The sequence below is a fragment of the Schistocerca gregaria genome, unplaced genomic scaffold (genome assembly GCF_023897955.1).
Source record: "Schistocerca gregaria isolate iqSchGreg1 unplaced genomic scaffold, iqSchGreg1.2 ptg001452l, whole genome shotgun sequence".
NCBI lineage: Eukaryota > Metazoa > Arthropoda > Insecta > Orthoptera > Acrididae > Schistocerca > Schistocerca gregaria.
Window position 1 is genome coordinate 1 of NW_026062750.1, and position 14,703 is coordinate 14,703.

At 56.4% G+C, this 14,703-nt stretch overlaps 4 protein-coding genes and 1 long non-coding RNA gene across 5 annotated transcripts; 4 read left to right on the top strand and 1 right to left on the bottom strand.

The window, feature by feature from the left end:
- The first annotated feature begins 443 nt into the window (after nucleotides 1–443).
- On the top strand, nucleotides 444–1,890 carry LOC126332404 (uncharacterized). Its single transcript, XM_049996592.1, has 3 exons — nucleotides 444–549; nucleotides 620–1,441; nucleotides 1,602–1,890. The coding sequence occupies exons 2-3, from the start codon at nucleotides 663–665 to the stop codon at nucleotides 1,888–1,890; spliced, it is 1,068 nt and encodes a 355-aa protein (XP_049852549.1). The 5' UTR covers nucleotides 444–549; nucleotides 620–662.
- Nucleotides 1,891–5,059: 3,169 nt separating this feature from the next.
- On the top strand, nucleotides 5,060–6,445 carry LOC126332413 (geranylgeranyl pyrophosphate synthase-like). Its single transcript, XM_049996601.1, has 2 exons — nucleotides 5,060–5,312; nucleotides 5,535–6,445. Exons 1-2 carry the CDS (start codon nucleotides 5,060–5,062, stop codon nucleotides 6,212–6,214), a joined length of 933 nt encoding a protein of 310 aa, XP_049852558.1. The 3' UTR covers nucleotides 6,215–6,445.
- A 483-nt stretch (nucleotides 6,446–6,928) lies between these two features.
- LOC126332410 (endonuclease III-like protein 1) lies at nucleotides 6,929–9,146 on the top strand. Its single transcript, XM_049996600.1, has 3 exons — nucleotides 6,929–7,839; nucleotides 8,135–8,739; nucleotides 8,860–9,146. Exons 1-3 carry the CDS (start codon nucleotides 7,718–7,720, stop codon nucleotides 9,144–9,146), a joined length of 1,014 nt encoding a protein of 337 aa, XP_049852557.1. The 5' UTR covers nucleotides 6,929–7,717.
- Nucleotides 8,436–10,193, bottom strand: LOC126332412 (uncharacterized). Its single transcript, XR_007563669.1, has 3 exons — nucleotides 9,394–10,193; nucleotides 8,833–9,321; nucleotides 8,436–8,696 (listed from the first exon to the last, which is right to left on the bottom strand). It is a non-coding gene; the product is annotated as an uncharacterized LOC126332412 (long non-coding RNA).
- Nucleotides 10,194–13,008: 2,815 nt separating this feature from the next.
- LOC126332407 (uncharacterized) lies at nucleotides 13,009–14,686 on the top strand. Its single transcript, XM_049996596.1, has 3 exons — nucleotides 13,009–13,256; nucleotides 13,364–13,440; nucleotides 13,519–14,686. Exons 1-3 carry the CDS (start codon nucleotides 13,070–13,072, stop codon nucleotides 14,665–14,667), a joined length of 1,413 nt encoding a protein of 470 aa, XP_049852553.1. The 5' UTR covers nucleotides 13,009–13,069; the 3' UTR covers nucleotides 14,668–14,686.
- The last annotated feature ends 17 nt before the right edge of the window (nucleotides 14,687–14,703 follow it).

Below are 14,703 nucleotides of genomic sequence, written 5' to 3' on the forward strand. Positions count from 1 at the left end.
CACACGCGAGACAGATTTTTCATAGGCTTCACCCAAAACGAGCCGAAGTCTGCGTTTCCGTCAGTGGAACCGGATAGGCCGCCGTCTGCACAGAGCCAAAAAAACCGCACGCGCCCAATCGCCTTTTTCTTCCTACACAAAAAAAAACCCGGGCACATCCCGCACGGCGCCGGTCCTCATGAGAGACATTCAGCTCGAAGGCAACCTGCTCGATTTGAGGTCGGTCTTGGTCCTGCTCATCCCCGCCGGGTCGATTTCTAAGTATAAGTTCCAAAAATATTCGCGAATCATCTCGTCGCACAACTCCATAGACGTGAGTGACCTGTATGAAGTTTCGAGTAAGTACACGCGCCGGCTTGAAGGCAGTTTTTTTTTTTTTCGCTCGTCGCTAATGCGCCAGGCCGCTCGCCGCCCCTCGTGCAGGATCAACAAGTCGGCCGGCGGGTTCGAGAACAGAAATTGGACGGACGACAAGATCTACCTGTGCTTCGATCAAGGGAAACGCACAGCGAATGGGAGAACTTGTTCTTGCACAAGAAGCCGTTGGCGGTACGAGTCGAGTGGTCCGATACATGTGTGTGTGCGGGGGTCGGGGTGCTGACGTTGATTTCGTGCCAAGGTCATAGGGATAGCCGATTGCAGCGCCGAGACGACTCCACGCGATGAACATGCTGTTCATCTTGCGAGTGCAGTCGATTACGTCGAAGAGCAAGATTCAGGCTTACAACGGGCAACTTGGCGGGCGTGTACGTGCCTTTGGTTTGCCTGGGATTCGAGCTTCGGCCGGACCAGAAGGACCGGACTTGAAGACGCTGAAGGTGATTCCGGACCAGGATTCCGAGCACTTCAACTTCTACCTGTCGCACATTATTTCCGAGGAGATGGGCAAGAATTGGATAAACCATTGGGAGCTGGCGGTGCAGTCGGACGTCGACTCGCTGGTCGACAAGATTACATCGGAGACGGGCATGGAGGCGAGTTCAAGGAGTTTGAGGGCGTTTTTGAAGACGCCGCTGGACAACGAGGTGGAGTTTTTTTCGCGCCCCAGGCGTCGAAACCTCGTTGGCAGGATTCGCAAGCAGCACGCGGACCTGTGCTTGATGTCGGGGTCTCGCATCGACGCGATCGGGCTTTACGAGCTGTCGGGTCGAAATCAGCAAGTCGTGCTCCGAGTGGGAGTGGGTTGGAGCTGGATACGAGGGTTGGGCGTGCGCGATTTTGTCCAAGCCAGGGTTTCTCGACGCCAATACCAACACGCCTCCTCGAAGCTCCAGGACGCCGCGCGGGTACTACAGGAGGAAGGCAACGCCCGGGTGCTTGGAGCGGAGTGTCTTTTGAGGTTGGGTAGACTTTGTGTGAACTACGATCGGCCGCGGGTGTACCAGACGCTGCAGAGGTGCCACGCGTTGAGCAATGAATTCGCGTACCGACGAGGATCAAGGTGCTGTGTTCGATAGCCTCGATTTACGAGTTGACCAATTGGAGAAGGAAGTTCGTGGTGGTGCTGACCGAAATCGCCTACTTGTGCTACAAAATGACGGCTTTTTCTTTCAGTCGAAGTCCATTTTGGCGGAGGTAGAGGGGGTCTATTGCGCCGCGAGGCGGGGCCGAGGGGTCGAGGGGGGCCGCTGGACGGCCGCCGAGTCGAGGTTTGCCGGTGGGCTGCTGGTACAAGTTGCAGGCGTCGTTTTTGATGTTGGCCATAGACCTGAGCATGAAGAACAAGGACAGAGCGAAGTCCCTGCAGTTCTTGGCCTATTTTTGAGGGAGGTGGCGCCACACGTCGCCGCGTGGCCGGAGGGCAGGGTGGGGAGGGCCGGGTGGGCTCAGAGGGTCGACTCGATTTTGACGTCCGTCACGCTGAACAGCGCGCCCGTGGAGAGGCGTTGAGTCGGGGGATTGGGTTGGTGCGCGGCTTTTCGCCGGTGACGGACTCGTCTATGCGCGTGAGGGTTTCTCGGTCGATCGAGGATCCCACGTTTTTGTATAGGCCGAATCGGAGGGTCAAGGACGCCATCGACAAGACGGCCGGATACGTCTTCGCCTGGCCCGAGCACGCGTCGCACTTCGACCTGGAGCTGAGGAATTCGCTGGATGGCTCGCTCCGATTGGAGGGTCTGTACGTCGAGCTCAAGCCGGTGCTGTTCAGGGCCGAGAGGTACAAGGGCGGCACCGTCGAGTGGGATCCCCCCGTGAGCGTTTGCAAGCAGACGAGGCCGATAATGACGGCCGAGGTCGTGTTGCTCGCCAGACAGTCCAAGACGGTTAGACTGGCCGTCAGGGCGCCCCGCTTGAGGTGCGAGGTCGAGCAGGGCGGGACGGTCTTGCTCTGCCTGAAGAGTCTCCACTACACCGTGCGCGGGTATCCTTTCACGGAGTGCTTGTCGAGAGGTACAGGGACGCGCCGAGGGTTTTGTCGAGGTCGCTGCACTACGTCGACCACGTCCCGGAGTTGTCGATAGCGGACGAGCGACGACTTCCTGCGCGGCGGCCTCGAGGGCGCCCGAGCTGGACAGCGGCGGCGAGACCCATTGCGAGGTGCAGATTGGCGATTCTTCCAGACGGACCTGTTAGTGCGGAACTGCTCCGTCCGCGACGACGTGGACGAGTTGAGGGTTGACTTTTACGAAAACGGGCGCCCGTTGAGGCGCGCCTCGCAATTTTCCGCGCTTGGAGAGGCCCTGAAGTGCCTGTGCGAGGAGCCGGGGAGATCCCGCTGCCGCTGAAGGGGCAGTCCTCGCTGACGATTCCGATGAGGTTCGAGTTTTTGAAGTCGGGGGAGAATAGAATTTTCCATTCGATACGAGTACCGCAACTCCAAAACCGGGAAGGACGTTGGGAGAACGAGGAAGATAGACTGGGTGTTCGTCGTGTCGGAGTCGCTCAAGATCGAGAAGCTGTCCGGGTTTCGGTGTTCGCTCGCGGAGGTTTTGGCGCTCAGACAGTTGCGGCAGAACGTCCGTAGAGCTCTTCCCCTCGGGCGGCGAACACCGAGAGAAGCGCGCGTTCGTCCTGTTCTCGCTGAGCGTCAAGAACCCTACCGCGATGGTGCATCGAGTCGCGTTGGACCGCCACCCGCCGGGGGGCCGGCGCGCCGCTGATGATCGACCCCTTCAACACCAAGGACGTCCTTTTGATCGCCGAACGCTCCAAGCTCCTGGATACGGTGAACGCCGAAGCAGAGGAGCGCGCCGAGGCGGAAGGTGGTCGGCAGACCGCGCGCACCAAGAGCCTGGCCGACTTGATGACGCTGCGCTGGAGCACCTGCGCGAGCAGGTCGGGGCACCTGCGCGTTCCCGAGGACCTGGTCGACTCGCACCTGCTCTCCCTGCTCTCCTCGCAGGGCCTCGAGATGGAGATCGGCTTGCTGCGCGGCCGCGAGGCCGAGGCGCGCGGCGAACCTCGACGGCGATGCGCTGCAACGAAGTCACGAAGGTCAGAGCGAGGATTCAGAAAGGGCGTCGACGCGGACCTGCGGGACCACCAACTGTCCTTCATATGCATACACGCCGAGTCCGTCGGCGCGCCGGAACCCCAGATCTCATGGATAGGACAGAGCAGATGATCGACATACACTTCGAAGACTCCGCCTCCGAGACCGAGGTCCAGTACCCCTGATTTTCCACCACCCAGGCGTCTATTGCGTTGTGGGGCAAGTCGTCCATCTCAACGGCAAGCACGCAGCGTGCGACGGCTCCGTTCGAGTCGAAGTCGTTCGCGACGGCGCGTAGTCTCCTTCGCGACGCCAAATCCGGGCCGCCCGCTCCAGGCGTCCCGCGTCGCCTCGACTCTTTTTCCTTCCAAATAAAGGCCGTCCCTCCCCCGCGCCTTCGCGCCAAAAGGAACCAAACTCCGATCCCCGGCAACTTTTTTTTTCCCCCAGGCCTCCCTCCGCCCGCGCGCCGAGCTCGGTCCCCTCCGAGCCACGCAAAAAAAAAAAAAAAAAAAAAAAAAAACGATCTACAAAAGCCCTCCCTCTCTCATCGCCATCGTCGCCCAACGAGAGACGGCCCCCCCCCACCCCCGCTCACCTCCCTACGCTCTCTCAGAACTCGCATCGCCATCGCCTCCGGGGCCCGGAACGACCCTCTCCGCGGCCTCAACGCCCCCCCCCCCCTCGCGGCTCGCTACAAGCGCTCCTTCTTCTCAGCTGCCAACTAGCCATACCTCTCGGCCGAGGCGCGCCCCACTGCCCCCCCCCCATCCCGCGCACTCGCCCCTTCCCGCGCCCCACCGATAAACCAAAGAACAGAGACCAGCAACCATGGAAGAAGAAAACGCCATGGCGCCACCACCCCCACCCCCGCACAACCACTGCACCCGAAAGAGACGCCACAGCAACCCATAACCAGTTGACACCCCCCCCCCTCTCTCTCAATGCCCCCATATTCGTATAACTCAACCCCGCTCAGGGCCTACACGAGCCTCACTTCGGCCCTGGCACAACTGACGCGAAAACGAACCACTAAAATGTACCCTTTTTTTTTTTTTCTCGATCCCTGTGCGCTTCTTTCCCACCCTCCGCCGCGAAACTCGCCAAGCGCACGCCAACTCTCCAAAGATAACGCCTCTCCCCTCACTTCGAAACGCACCCGACCCAAAACCCGTGCACAACGCCCCCCCTCGGCGCGTACCAACAGAGCGAGGCTCCACCCCCCACCCGTCCTGTCAAGCACCCTCAGTACTCAGAAACCCCGCGCCCAGCGCCACCCCAAACTCCTCGCCTCTCCAACGCCCAAGACCCTCTCCACACACTCCAACACACGCGTCCCCTCGTTCTCAACGAGCCTTCACAACCCCCGCCACCCCGGACCCCCCCCGCGCAACGCGCCCACGAGACCCGCCAGACCAAACCCCGAAAACGAAACACCCCTCGCGCAACCGGCGCCGGCCTCAGCAAAGGCCGAAAAGGCACCCCGCGGTCGCGGGCATCGACCGCGCTCGAGCAGCCCCGCTGCACCGCACCAGTGAAGACCTATTCGTTACAAAAAAAAAAAATACAGACCCCAAAAAAAAAAAGAAGCTAAATTACTATTTCTTCTGCTCTAGGCCCATTTCCATGTCGATCAACGCCAACGGGGGTGACGCTCTTGCGACGAACCCGGCGTGCCAGCTAACGCGCGAGGCAACATGCTTTGACGAAATTCTGAAGGTCCTGAGGCCAAAAATCGAGGAGGGAATCTCCAACCGGCTGCCCAGATTTTTTACAGAGGATAGTCTCAAACGTCTGTTCGGCAATTCTCGTTACGCTTACGATACTGAAAGTGCAACGAAAGTGTTACTAGATCCCATCTGGGATATGCTAGATCGTGGTACATCTCAATATCGATCTTTAGAAAACAATCAGAAGCCGCTCCTGCTCGCTCACTCTCCGTAGACGCCGATGTTAAGTCACGTGTCGGATCCGCTCTCTCTGGCACAGACGCTCTATAGTTTTTTTTTTCTTCCAGTCAAGCGTCGTTTGGTCGGCCTGTTTTCCCTCCCCTATGCGAGCGTGCTGATGCCCTCCTTCTTGTTTGTTTCGTCTACACTAGGTGGAAAGCGCTGGCGCCCGGCGTTGCTAATGCTGGTCGCAGACGCCGTCAGGAGCGTCGAGAGCGACGCGAGGCTCGACTCGACGCTTCTATCCTGCGCTTACTTGTGCGAGCTGGTTCACAACGGAAGTCTGATCACGGACGACATCGAGGACGACTCGCGACTTCGTAGGGGAAAGCCCTGTCTCCATCTGACCTACGGCCAAGACGTAGCCATCAACACAGGAAACGCCATGTACTTCTTGCCTCTGCACGTGCTCAGGGAAATGAAAGAAAACGGACACCCAGATTCTGTGATCATCTCTGCCTACCAAATGTACGGAGAAGAATTGACCAAACTGCACCTGGGACAAAGTTTGGACATTTGGTGGCATTTGGGAAAAAAACTCCCTAGCGTCAACGAATACCTTCAAATGTGTGCATACAAGACCGGCACCCTAGCACGTCTATCAGCCAGGCTCGCCGCTCTAGTCTGCGGCGGCACGCCCGAGCAAATCGACGCATTCGGGTATTTCGCCGAATCAGTCGGCATCGCCTTCCAAATCCAGGACGACGTGCTAAACCTCGTCGGAGACGAGTTCGCGCAAAAAAATCGCCATTCGAGGCGAGGACATCTACGAAGGCAAACGATCCCTCATGGTCATTCACTGCCTGGAACACGCCTCGCCGGAAAAATCTAAAAGACTAGAGGAAATCTTGAACTCCTCGACCAGAGACCCAAACCTTATCGAAGAAGCCATCTCACTCATGCGCGAAACCGACAGCTTCGCATACGCAAAAGAAACAGCCAGAGACATCCTCGCCAAGGCGTGGCGACAAATAGAGCCATTCTTGTCTAACCGGCCAGAAGCGAAAAAAAACCTAAAACTCTTCTCACGCTATCTGGTTGAACGCACCACCTAAAGGCACACAATTCCACCACCTCATATATATATATATATATATATATATGTATGTATACACTCCCAAACGTATGCACCAATACAATTCACCCACCATTTTTCGAACTGTTCATCCCTCCTTTTTCCCCCTCACACACGTTTAAAAACGGGCTTTGCTCAAGAACACTTCCGAACCAAGCAACCCTCCCCCCATCAAACGTCAAACGATGCAATTTCTCTCTCCGCCAAACTCAAAACCCGATCCCAAAACACAAACTTTCGAGACAACAATTGAATCACCTCTCCATAGAAACGCAGCGCACGGCACACCTCCGCCTCCATTCGAATCACCTCTTCTAGCTGCACCACGTGGTCCCTCCATATCCCTTCCACCTCCCCCCTTCTTTCTAAACACTCTAAAAAAATAAAATCAGCCTTTTTCATCTATCAAAATTTGCACAAACCCATATTGCGCAAAAACGCCATCACCTGGTGACGCGCTCGCACCTCTAAACTTCCGGTCGTTGATGTAAGGCTCGTACGCCCGCAACTCCTCCCCCCTCTCTAGCACTTCTTCGTATTTCCGCCAATCCACGTCCAACAAAACGGAATTCACTCTCTGCTCGCAAATGTCCACATAATTCTCCCTCTCTAAACAATCGCTCAACAGCCGATCCAGCGACCTGCTTCCCGCCTTCCTCTCCCAACTCGCTCTCACCGCCTCAACGCTCTTCAACAAACTCTCCCCGCTGTGTCCACACAAAACCAGCGCAACGCATCCGTGTTTAGAACTCTCCGATGACCCACGCAACACAACTCCTCTTCAATACACAAAACGTACCTCTTGCGGTGCTCCGCTCTCTCTCTGCCTCTCTTGCACCCCAATAGCACCGCCTCCAGCAACCCTATCCTCTTCTCCAACTGTCGAACGAACCTCTCTTCCTCAGACCGACAAAACTCGCCCTGCGAATCGTCCATGGCGCAAAACCACAGCCGCCAAACTGAAAACCACCTGACAACAAACTACGAAAACCTTTTTTTTTGCCATCACCCCCTCCCAACCAGAACATGCACACCGCGCCTCAAAAACCTGCAGCCCTCTAAAACAACCACTGTAAACAAAAAACGCCTCGCCGCAGTTCTCCAAAACGCGCCGAGTCGATGCGCGCACACGCATCCCGATGCTCTCCGGTAATTCCACATAAAAAAAAAGTTCCTTTCATTTTTGCACATCTTTTCTTACTCCCGAGTGGCCGACCATCAACGACAGAAAACAATACCACGCCGCGCGAAACAGCGTGAATGCAGACACTTCACAAAGCTATCAACATGAATTTAAGAAAGAAACAAAATCCAAAACTCGAACCTGACCTACCTCTTCTCCTCCCGAAAAAACACATAAAAATAGAACGTGACTCCCCTCCGTACGCGCCTCAAACCAGCAACGCTGCTGCCACCCTCTCCACTCAAACATCCATCGTTGCCATACACACGTGTGTATAGAGGTGTGTACTTTCGAAGTTCACGTTCCTGGCCGCGCTACAGAATGTCCGGATCTCTCTCTGTCGATCTCGCAGAACCGCGAAAATAGCATGAGAGGGTGCCTTGCTGCATTTCAACCGGCCTCAGCGTCTCAACACCGATTGAAGCCAGCACATGCAGCTGATGGAACAGACGTCAAAAATTACACGCCAGATATCTTTCTGACTTTTTTTTTAGGAGCACAAAGCCGTTTGTGCCTCCTTCCAACTGGAAGGAAGTTTACCACCTCATTGAGGAATTCAGATCAACTCATCAGGCGCCGGTGGACGTGTTCGGCTGTTCTGCCTGCGGGTCCTACGGCAAAACTTCACCTCAAGAGTTCCGATATCGAATTTTGATCTCCCTCATGCTGTCCTCGCAGACCAAGGACGAAACCACGTTCAACGCCGTGAAGAACTTGGCGAGCCACGGCCTGACGGTGTCCAATATTCTGCAAACCAGCGAAGAAAAAATAAATGAGCTGATTTGCAAAGTCGGGTTTCACAACAAAAAAGCGGCCTACATCAAAAGGGTCACGCAAATTTTGCACGATCAATACAACGACGACATTCCGAGGAGTCTGAAGGAAATTTCGGCACTTCCCGGCGTCGGGCCCAAGATGGCGTACTTGCTGCTACAATCCGCCTGGGAGCATTCCGAGGGAATTGGCGTCGACGTCCACGTTCACAACATATCCAATCGGCTCGGCTGGGCCAAGTCGGTTAGCCCGGAACAAACGAGGAAGCAGTTAGAGTCGTGGCTGCCAAGAGAGTATTGGAACAAGGTCAACAAAATGCTGGTCGGTACGTTTCATGCACATGCACGCAAAGGGGCGCGGTCGATGTGCGAGATAGATAGACCCGCTGACACGAGCACTTTTTGTGAATCGAACGTACTGCGCGGTTGACACGTCGATGGGACAGGTTTTGGACAGACGGTCTGCAAGAGGCCGACCCCAAAATGCGAGGCGTGTCCGGTGAGTGCGCTTTGTCCCTCTTCGCGGCTGGGGCGGGAGATGCGCGTGACACCAAGGAAGAGAGAGACCGCGGCGACCGCTTCGGAGGACGTGGAATCGAGAGAAGTGGAGGCGAAGCCCAGGACAAAGCAAGCTAGGCGCAGGCTAGAGAGGGGCGACTCGAGCCGAAAAGGGAAAAACACAAAGGAGCCCCAGCGGGGGACGACGCCGGAGAGAGAAGTCAGCGAAGAGTGACAGGCCAAAGGGGGTCCTCTTTTTTTTAACAGCTATATTTCTGTGAGTATACTTGCGTGTGGAGTTTAGAGTTGCCGGTAGCGATATGGACGGACTGGATGAGGCCGGATCCCGCGGAGTGGACATGTCTTAGGAGTTCGAAGACGTTTGGGATGAAGCCGCGGCAGAGCTGAGTCTGTGAAAGAGCGCGTTAGGGCGTGCATGTATAAAAATATGTGTATTAAAGAGGTGTGTTTTTTGTACGGACGTGGTCTTGTATGAGGATGGAGTGGTTGTGAGTCAGCAGGGTGTTTAGGGAGAAGCAGGAGGGCTTCCAGAGGATGGCGACGAGGTTGCCGATGACGGAGTTGTTGTGGAACACGATGGCGTGTTGGTTGAGGAGCTGCGAGAGTGAGTTGACGAAGTCGGACACGGGGTCGAATTGGACGAGGAAGCGTGTGTGGGGTTGTTCGGGGACGGGACGCGAGGCGAGGTGGTGGAGGGTGGGGCACGGTTTGGCGTGGGAGGGGATAGACGGGAGTTTGGGGGGGAGGTTGAGTTCTATGAGGACGTCGAAGTCGGAGATGGGGGGTTGGAAGAGGTGGGAGAGGTCGGGGCGAGGGGAGTGGAGGCGGAGGAGGAGGGTGCGGAGGCATTGTCGGGCGAGCGTTTGGGTGCGTTTCCATATCATGGAGACAGAGGAATAGGACAGGGGATCAGAGGGGGGGAGAGAGGGAGATCCGCAGGCGAGGGTGGATATGCCGGTGAAGGGGGGGTGATGGGAGGTTTTGGAGGATCCGTTGGAGTAGAAGATGGTGAAGAAGTGTGGTTTGGATGATTTTTTCCAGGACTTGATGAGGGAGTGGCGGAGGCTTTGGGGCCACGGGGGGGTCTCGGAGATGGGGAGGAGTATGGGCGATTGATTTGGGGAGAGGCTGGAGAGGAGCTGAAGGGACAGGTAGAAGCCGAGATGGGGGTGGTTGGGCGGTTGAAGGAATTGGTCGGTGGGGAGGGGATGGAATAGGCGAGTGACGAGGAGGTCTACGAGGAGCCCGTCGTGGAGTTGGTCTAGAGGGATGAGATGGGAGGAGAGCCAAATTTTGAGTAGGTGGCAGGTGGGGGCGTAGGACGGGTGGGTGTGTTGGAGCGTTCTGAGGAGTGAGTTGACGAGTGAGTGTGGTTTTGGGATGGGGAGGGGGGGGGGGGAGCAGGGAGGGGAGCGTGGTTTTTTTTTTGATGAAGGAAATTTGTGTGTTGATTTTTTTTCTGATGTTGGATTCTTTTTGGTAGTGGATGGAGAGTTGGTAGGAGTACCCGTGGAAGAAGACGAAGAGTCCGCGAGAGTGGGGGGTGGAGGGGACGGCGCACTGAGTGCGGAGTTGTTTGGACAGTTCTAGGTAGAATGAGGATTTGACGAGCGAGATGGCGTTGAGGTCTTGGGGCCAGGCGTTGGAGGGGGAGAAGGAGATGGAGACGGTGGGGGCGTGGGGGCAGAGTTTGCGGATGGGGTACGGGTGGTTTGGAAGGGGGGGGGTGGGGGAGGTGAGTCTGGAGAGGGGTCCGAGGAGAGAGGCGGATTCGATGGGGATGGGGAGGTGTTGGAGTTTGAGGAGAGTGGATTTGAGTTGGGTCCAGTTGTCCTCGAAGCAGAGGAGAGAGTCCATGATGGTCGAGTGGGGTTTCAGGGAGAGGGTAGTGTGAGAGGATAGAAGGTGGTCGGCGAAAATGGAGGCGGAAAGGTGGAAGTGGCGAGAGGGGTGATTGATCCAGCGGTTGATGACGTATTGGACGACGAGGAGGGGTATGAGGTGTTTGAGGGAGGGTGGTATTGGGTGGTCTGGTGAGTGGGTGAGGTTTGGGAGGTGAGAGATATGGCGGAGTTCGGACAGGTGTTGTTGGCACCAGAGAAGTCCGTGGCAGATGAGTCCGTCTTTGAATTTTCTGAGGGTGACTTTGTCTGGTCCCCAGAAGAGTTTGAACTGAGCGGAGGGGTGTTGGAGTTGGGGAGACGGTCCGAGTTCCAGGCTGCGAAGCCAGTGGTCCGGCTTGAGTTGGAGGAACAGGAGGTAGTCGAGTCGGGGAAGGGGTGCAGAGGTGCAGAGGGGCCAGGAGAGGGGGGGTGGAGACAGGGTGCAGTGGTGGATTCGGGGGAAGAGGGCGAGGGGGAGGAGGGACGAGAGGAGGCAGTGTTGGAGGAGGATGGAGTCGGAGGGGGGGGAGTCGGGTGGAGAGGAATCGGAGGGGTGAAGGTGTATGGAGATAGCGAGGTCATTTTGTAGAAGGAGGGATGGTTGTTGAGATGAGAGCAGAGAGTGAGCGACGTCTTTGGGGGATTGGAGGTGTTGGATGAGTTCGAGGGACAGAGAGGCATGGTGCTGGATTTTGAGCCAATCGGAGAGGGAGAGATGCGCGAAGAGGTTGACGAGGCGGGACCTGTCGAGGAAGACGGCGTCGTAGACGGAGTGGTCGATGTGGGGGTTTTTGGTGCGGAAGGAGGAGGAGTATTTGGAGAACGAGCGTCGAGCGGGAGAAGTGCTAGAGAGTATATTTGGCCTTGGCGGAGTGGTGTCTTGGGCGTCGGACAGGAATCGGAGCCAGTCGACGAAGAGGTGGAGGTGGTCTTTTTGCGCCGCGTCTTGGTGGAGATGGAGGAGGTTGGAATAGATCATGGATATGAGGAAGGTGTTGAGCGCGGTGAGTCGTCTCGATTGGGACCAGATGACGGAGAGATGGATGGCGAGTCGGAGGGAGGGGAAATGGGACAAGTCGTCTCGGATTTCGAGCGCGTGAAGTTGCGACAGCGCGTCGGACAGGAGATGGTTGGCGCAGATGTAGTCGACTCGGTTTAGACAGGAGAGGACCGATTCGGGGACGTCGGGGGGCGGTTGGCGGAGCCGGTGCGGGAGGACTTGCTGGATAGGGAGGGCGGTGGGAGATATGCGGGGTCTGAGTAGGAACACCGCTTTGGAATCAGGATCGAGGAGCTCCAACTTGATGGACGGGTGATGGATGTGTTGGACGGAGTCGCAGTGCCAATGGAGGCGAGACTTTTTTGACAGGGGCGAGTGCAGAAGGTTTTTGGCGATGACCGACAGGTAGAGAAGCCTCTTGAACGAATAAACGCGGGGCCTCACGTCGGTTTCCGGGTCGAACATGGAATCCGGCATGTGCAGGTCGACGTCAACGGGAGCGTTGTTGCAAATTTTGAGGGCGTAGCTGCCGGACACGGAGACGGATCGGGGGGGCATCCAGGTATAAATCAGGTTTTTGTGGGGGCGGAGCTCTTCTCTGATCGTCTCGAACGGCGATTTGGTGTCGGGAAAGTAGGCCGAAAAAAGCTCGGCGGCTTCATAGGAAAATTCACGTTTTTTTTTCCACACGATAGGTCGACTGGCAAAATTCTGGATAGCCTCTGCGAGCTCTTGGAGCGCAGCTTGGACTGGCGCGCCGGCAGCTCGGCGACAGTGCTCGCTTAGGAAGCAGTCGACTTCGCACAACAGTTGGTCGTCCGTTGCCGGCTTCTTCGGCGAGTTGTCTTCGCTGGGAGGGCTCTTTTTGAACATTTTGAGCGCGGGAGGACTGGGCGTTCGGTCTTCGTCGTCCGAAGAAGCTGCGAGCTCTTCTTCGGACGAGTCGCCGAATGCGCCTTCGCCGCGGACCTCGCCATCTCCCGACGACTCTTCTCCGGAAAAGGAGGTTTGGACAGACGCGTCGTCCGACTCGCCGTCCGACGGGTATTCGAATTCGAGGGTTCGCAGGTGCGTTCCGCCCAGCATGTCTCAAGCGTGTTGGCGTCCGGAAAGACAAGCAGTAAAGCCTTCAGACGGCCTCGGACGAGATCGAAATATTTTTTTTTTTTTTTTTTTTTCGGTAAACCAGTTTGCTTCTCGATCCGTCATTTGCGCTCGACGACGTACCTTTGGAGCCGGCTTCTGTGGGCGTCGATGCTGACAAATACCATCTTCTCTCCGCGCGGGTGCTCCGCGGCCTTGCCTCGCATCTACTGCGACGACACAGATCTCCCTGCGGGTCGTCCGGATGAGGCCGAGCAGTCCTGTAAACTCTCGGACGAAGAAAACGACGACAACGAGGTGATCAAAAAATACGGTCTGGACGCCTACGAGAACGAAGGTATCGTCGATGTTTTTTCGCCTCGCAATGGCCGGACGGCGCGAATTCGGGAGCTTCCTAACGAGACCAATTCCTCGGGACGGCGGAACGACGTTCCTCGAAACCAGAATGCGGGTGGACGGGCGGAATTGACGACCTGATGACCTACAAACATAACAAAGACGACCCTTACATGACGAATTTGGTACGCATACGCAACTGACAAATGACCACCGCGCACCTTCGACGGCTCCACCCGTTTCAACGCACTAACTCGGTTCAGAATCCGGACGAAGAGGAGCTAGAAGACTTTCTGATTCGTCCAACTGACCACGTTTTGCTGACAACTCTGACAGAGGAAGAGTTCTCTTACCTAAACGTGTGCATTCTGCCTGAAGGAAGCATCGAGCCTTATATCCACCATGACTACCTCTTATCGGATTTCCCACTCTCGATAGCGTGGATGCGTCCCAATTATTGTGCGGTCGCCACGTTTCAACCCCAAATCGAAATTTGGGATCTCGACGTGGTGGAATCTCCCTCGCCTATTCGCACGCTCGAAGGCCACAACTCGTCCGTGCTTGACGTCTCCATGCACCACACGCTCCCTACTCTCTTGGCAAGCGGGTCCGCCGACCGCACCGTCGGTCTGTGGGACACGGAGCAAGGCAAGCGCGTTCAGACGCTGAGCCACCACCAAGACAAGGTCCAATGTCTCTCGTGGCTCAAAACCGAGGAAAGCGTGCTGGCGACGGGCGGATTCGACAAAGCGGCTTATATGGTCGATGTGCGATGCGCCAGCGCGGTCAAAAAGGTCGATCTAGACGCCGACGTAGAGTGCCTCAAATGGTCCACCGAATCGAATTCTCCAGTAAACCACGCCCCCAGCAGAGGCTCCGAACTCCTAATTTCAACAGAATCAGGCCATCTGTATTGCTACGACGCCGTCGCCGGTAAAAACAGGTGGACGTTGGCCTCTTATCTCGGATCTCCCTGCGCCTCTTTCTGCATTCAGAGCTTCGAAGACTTCACTATTTTGGCTACCGCGTCACCCATCACCACCGCTCCCCTCAAAATCTGGGCACTAAACCAAAACCTGGACGCACCCACCTGTCTCTATAGCGGCGCCGACATATTGGGAAAACTGTACAAAGTCGAAATGAACCAAGATCTACCCTTCCATGTAGCCGTCGGCGGACACCGGATCCTTCCTACCATGATCAACGTACTTCATTGGAACTCAGTCAGGCAAAAGTTCAAACACTCTTCAGCCGCCCAAGCTGTCGATCTGGAACGGGCCGCTCATTGGGAAGACCTTCTGAACGTCCTCAGCGACGACGATTCGACCGGCGACGAATCCGAACGCCATCCTCGATTCAGCGCTTCCAAAAAGAGACGCCAAGTCAACAAGCCAAATAAACGAAAGGTCTGAATCCTTGCGATTTTTTTTTAAGACCACGCGATTCGC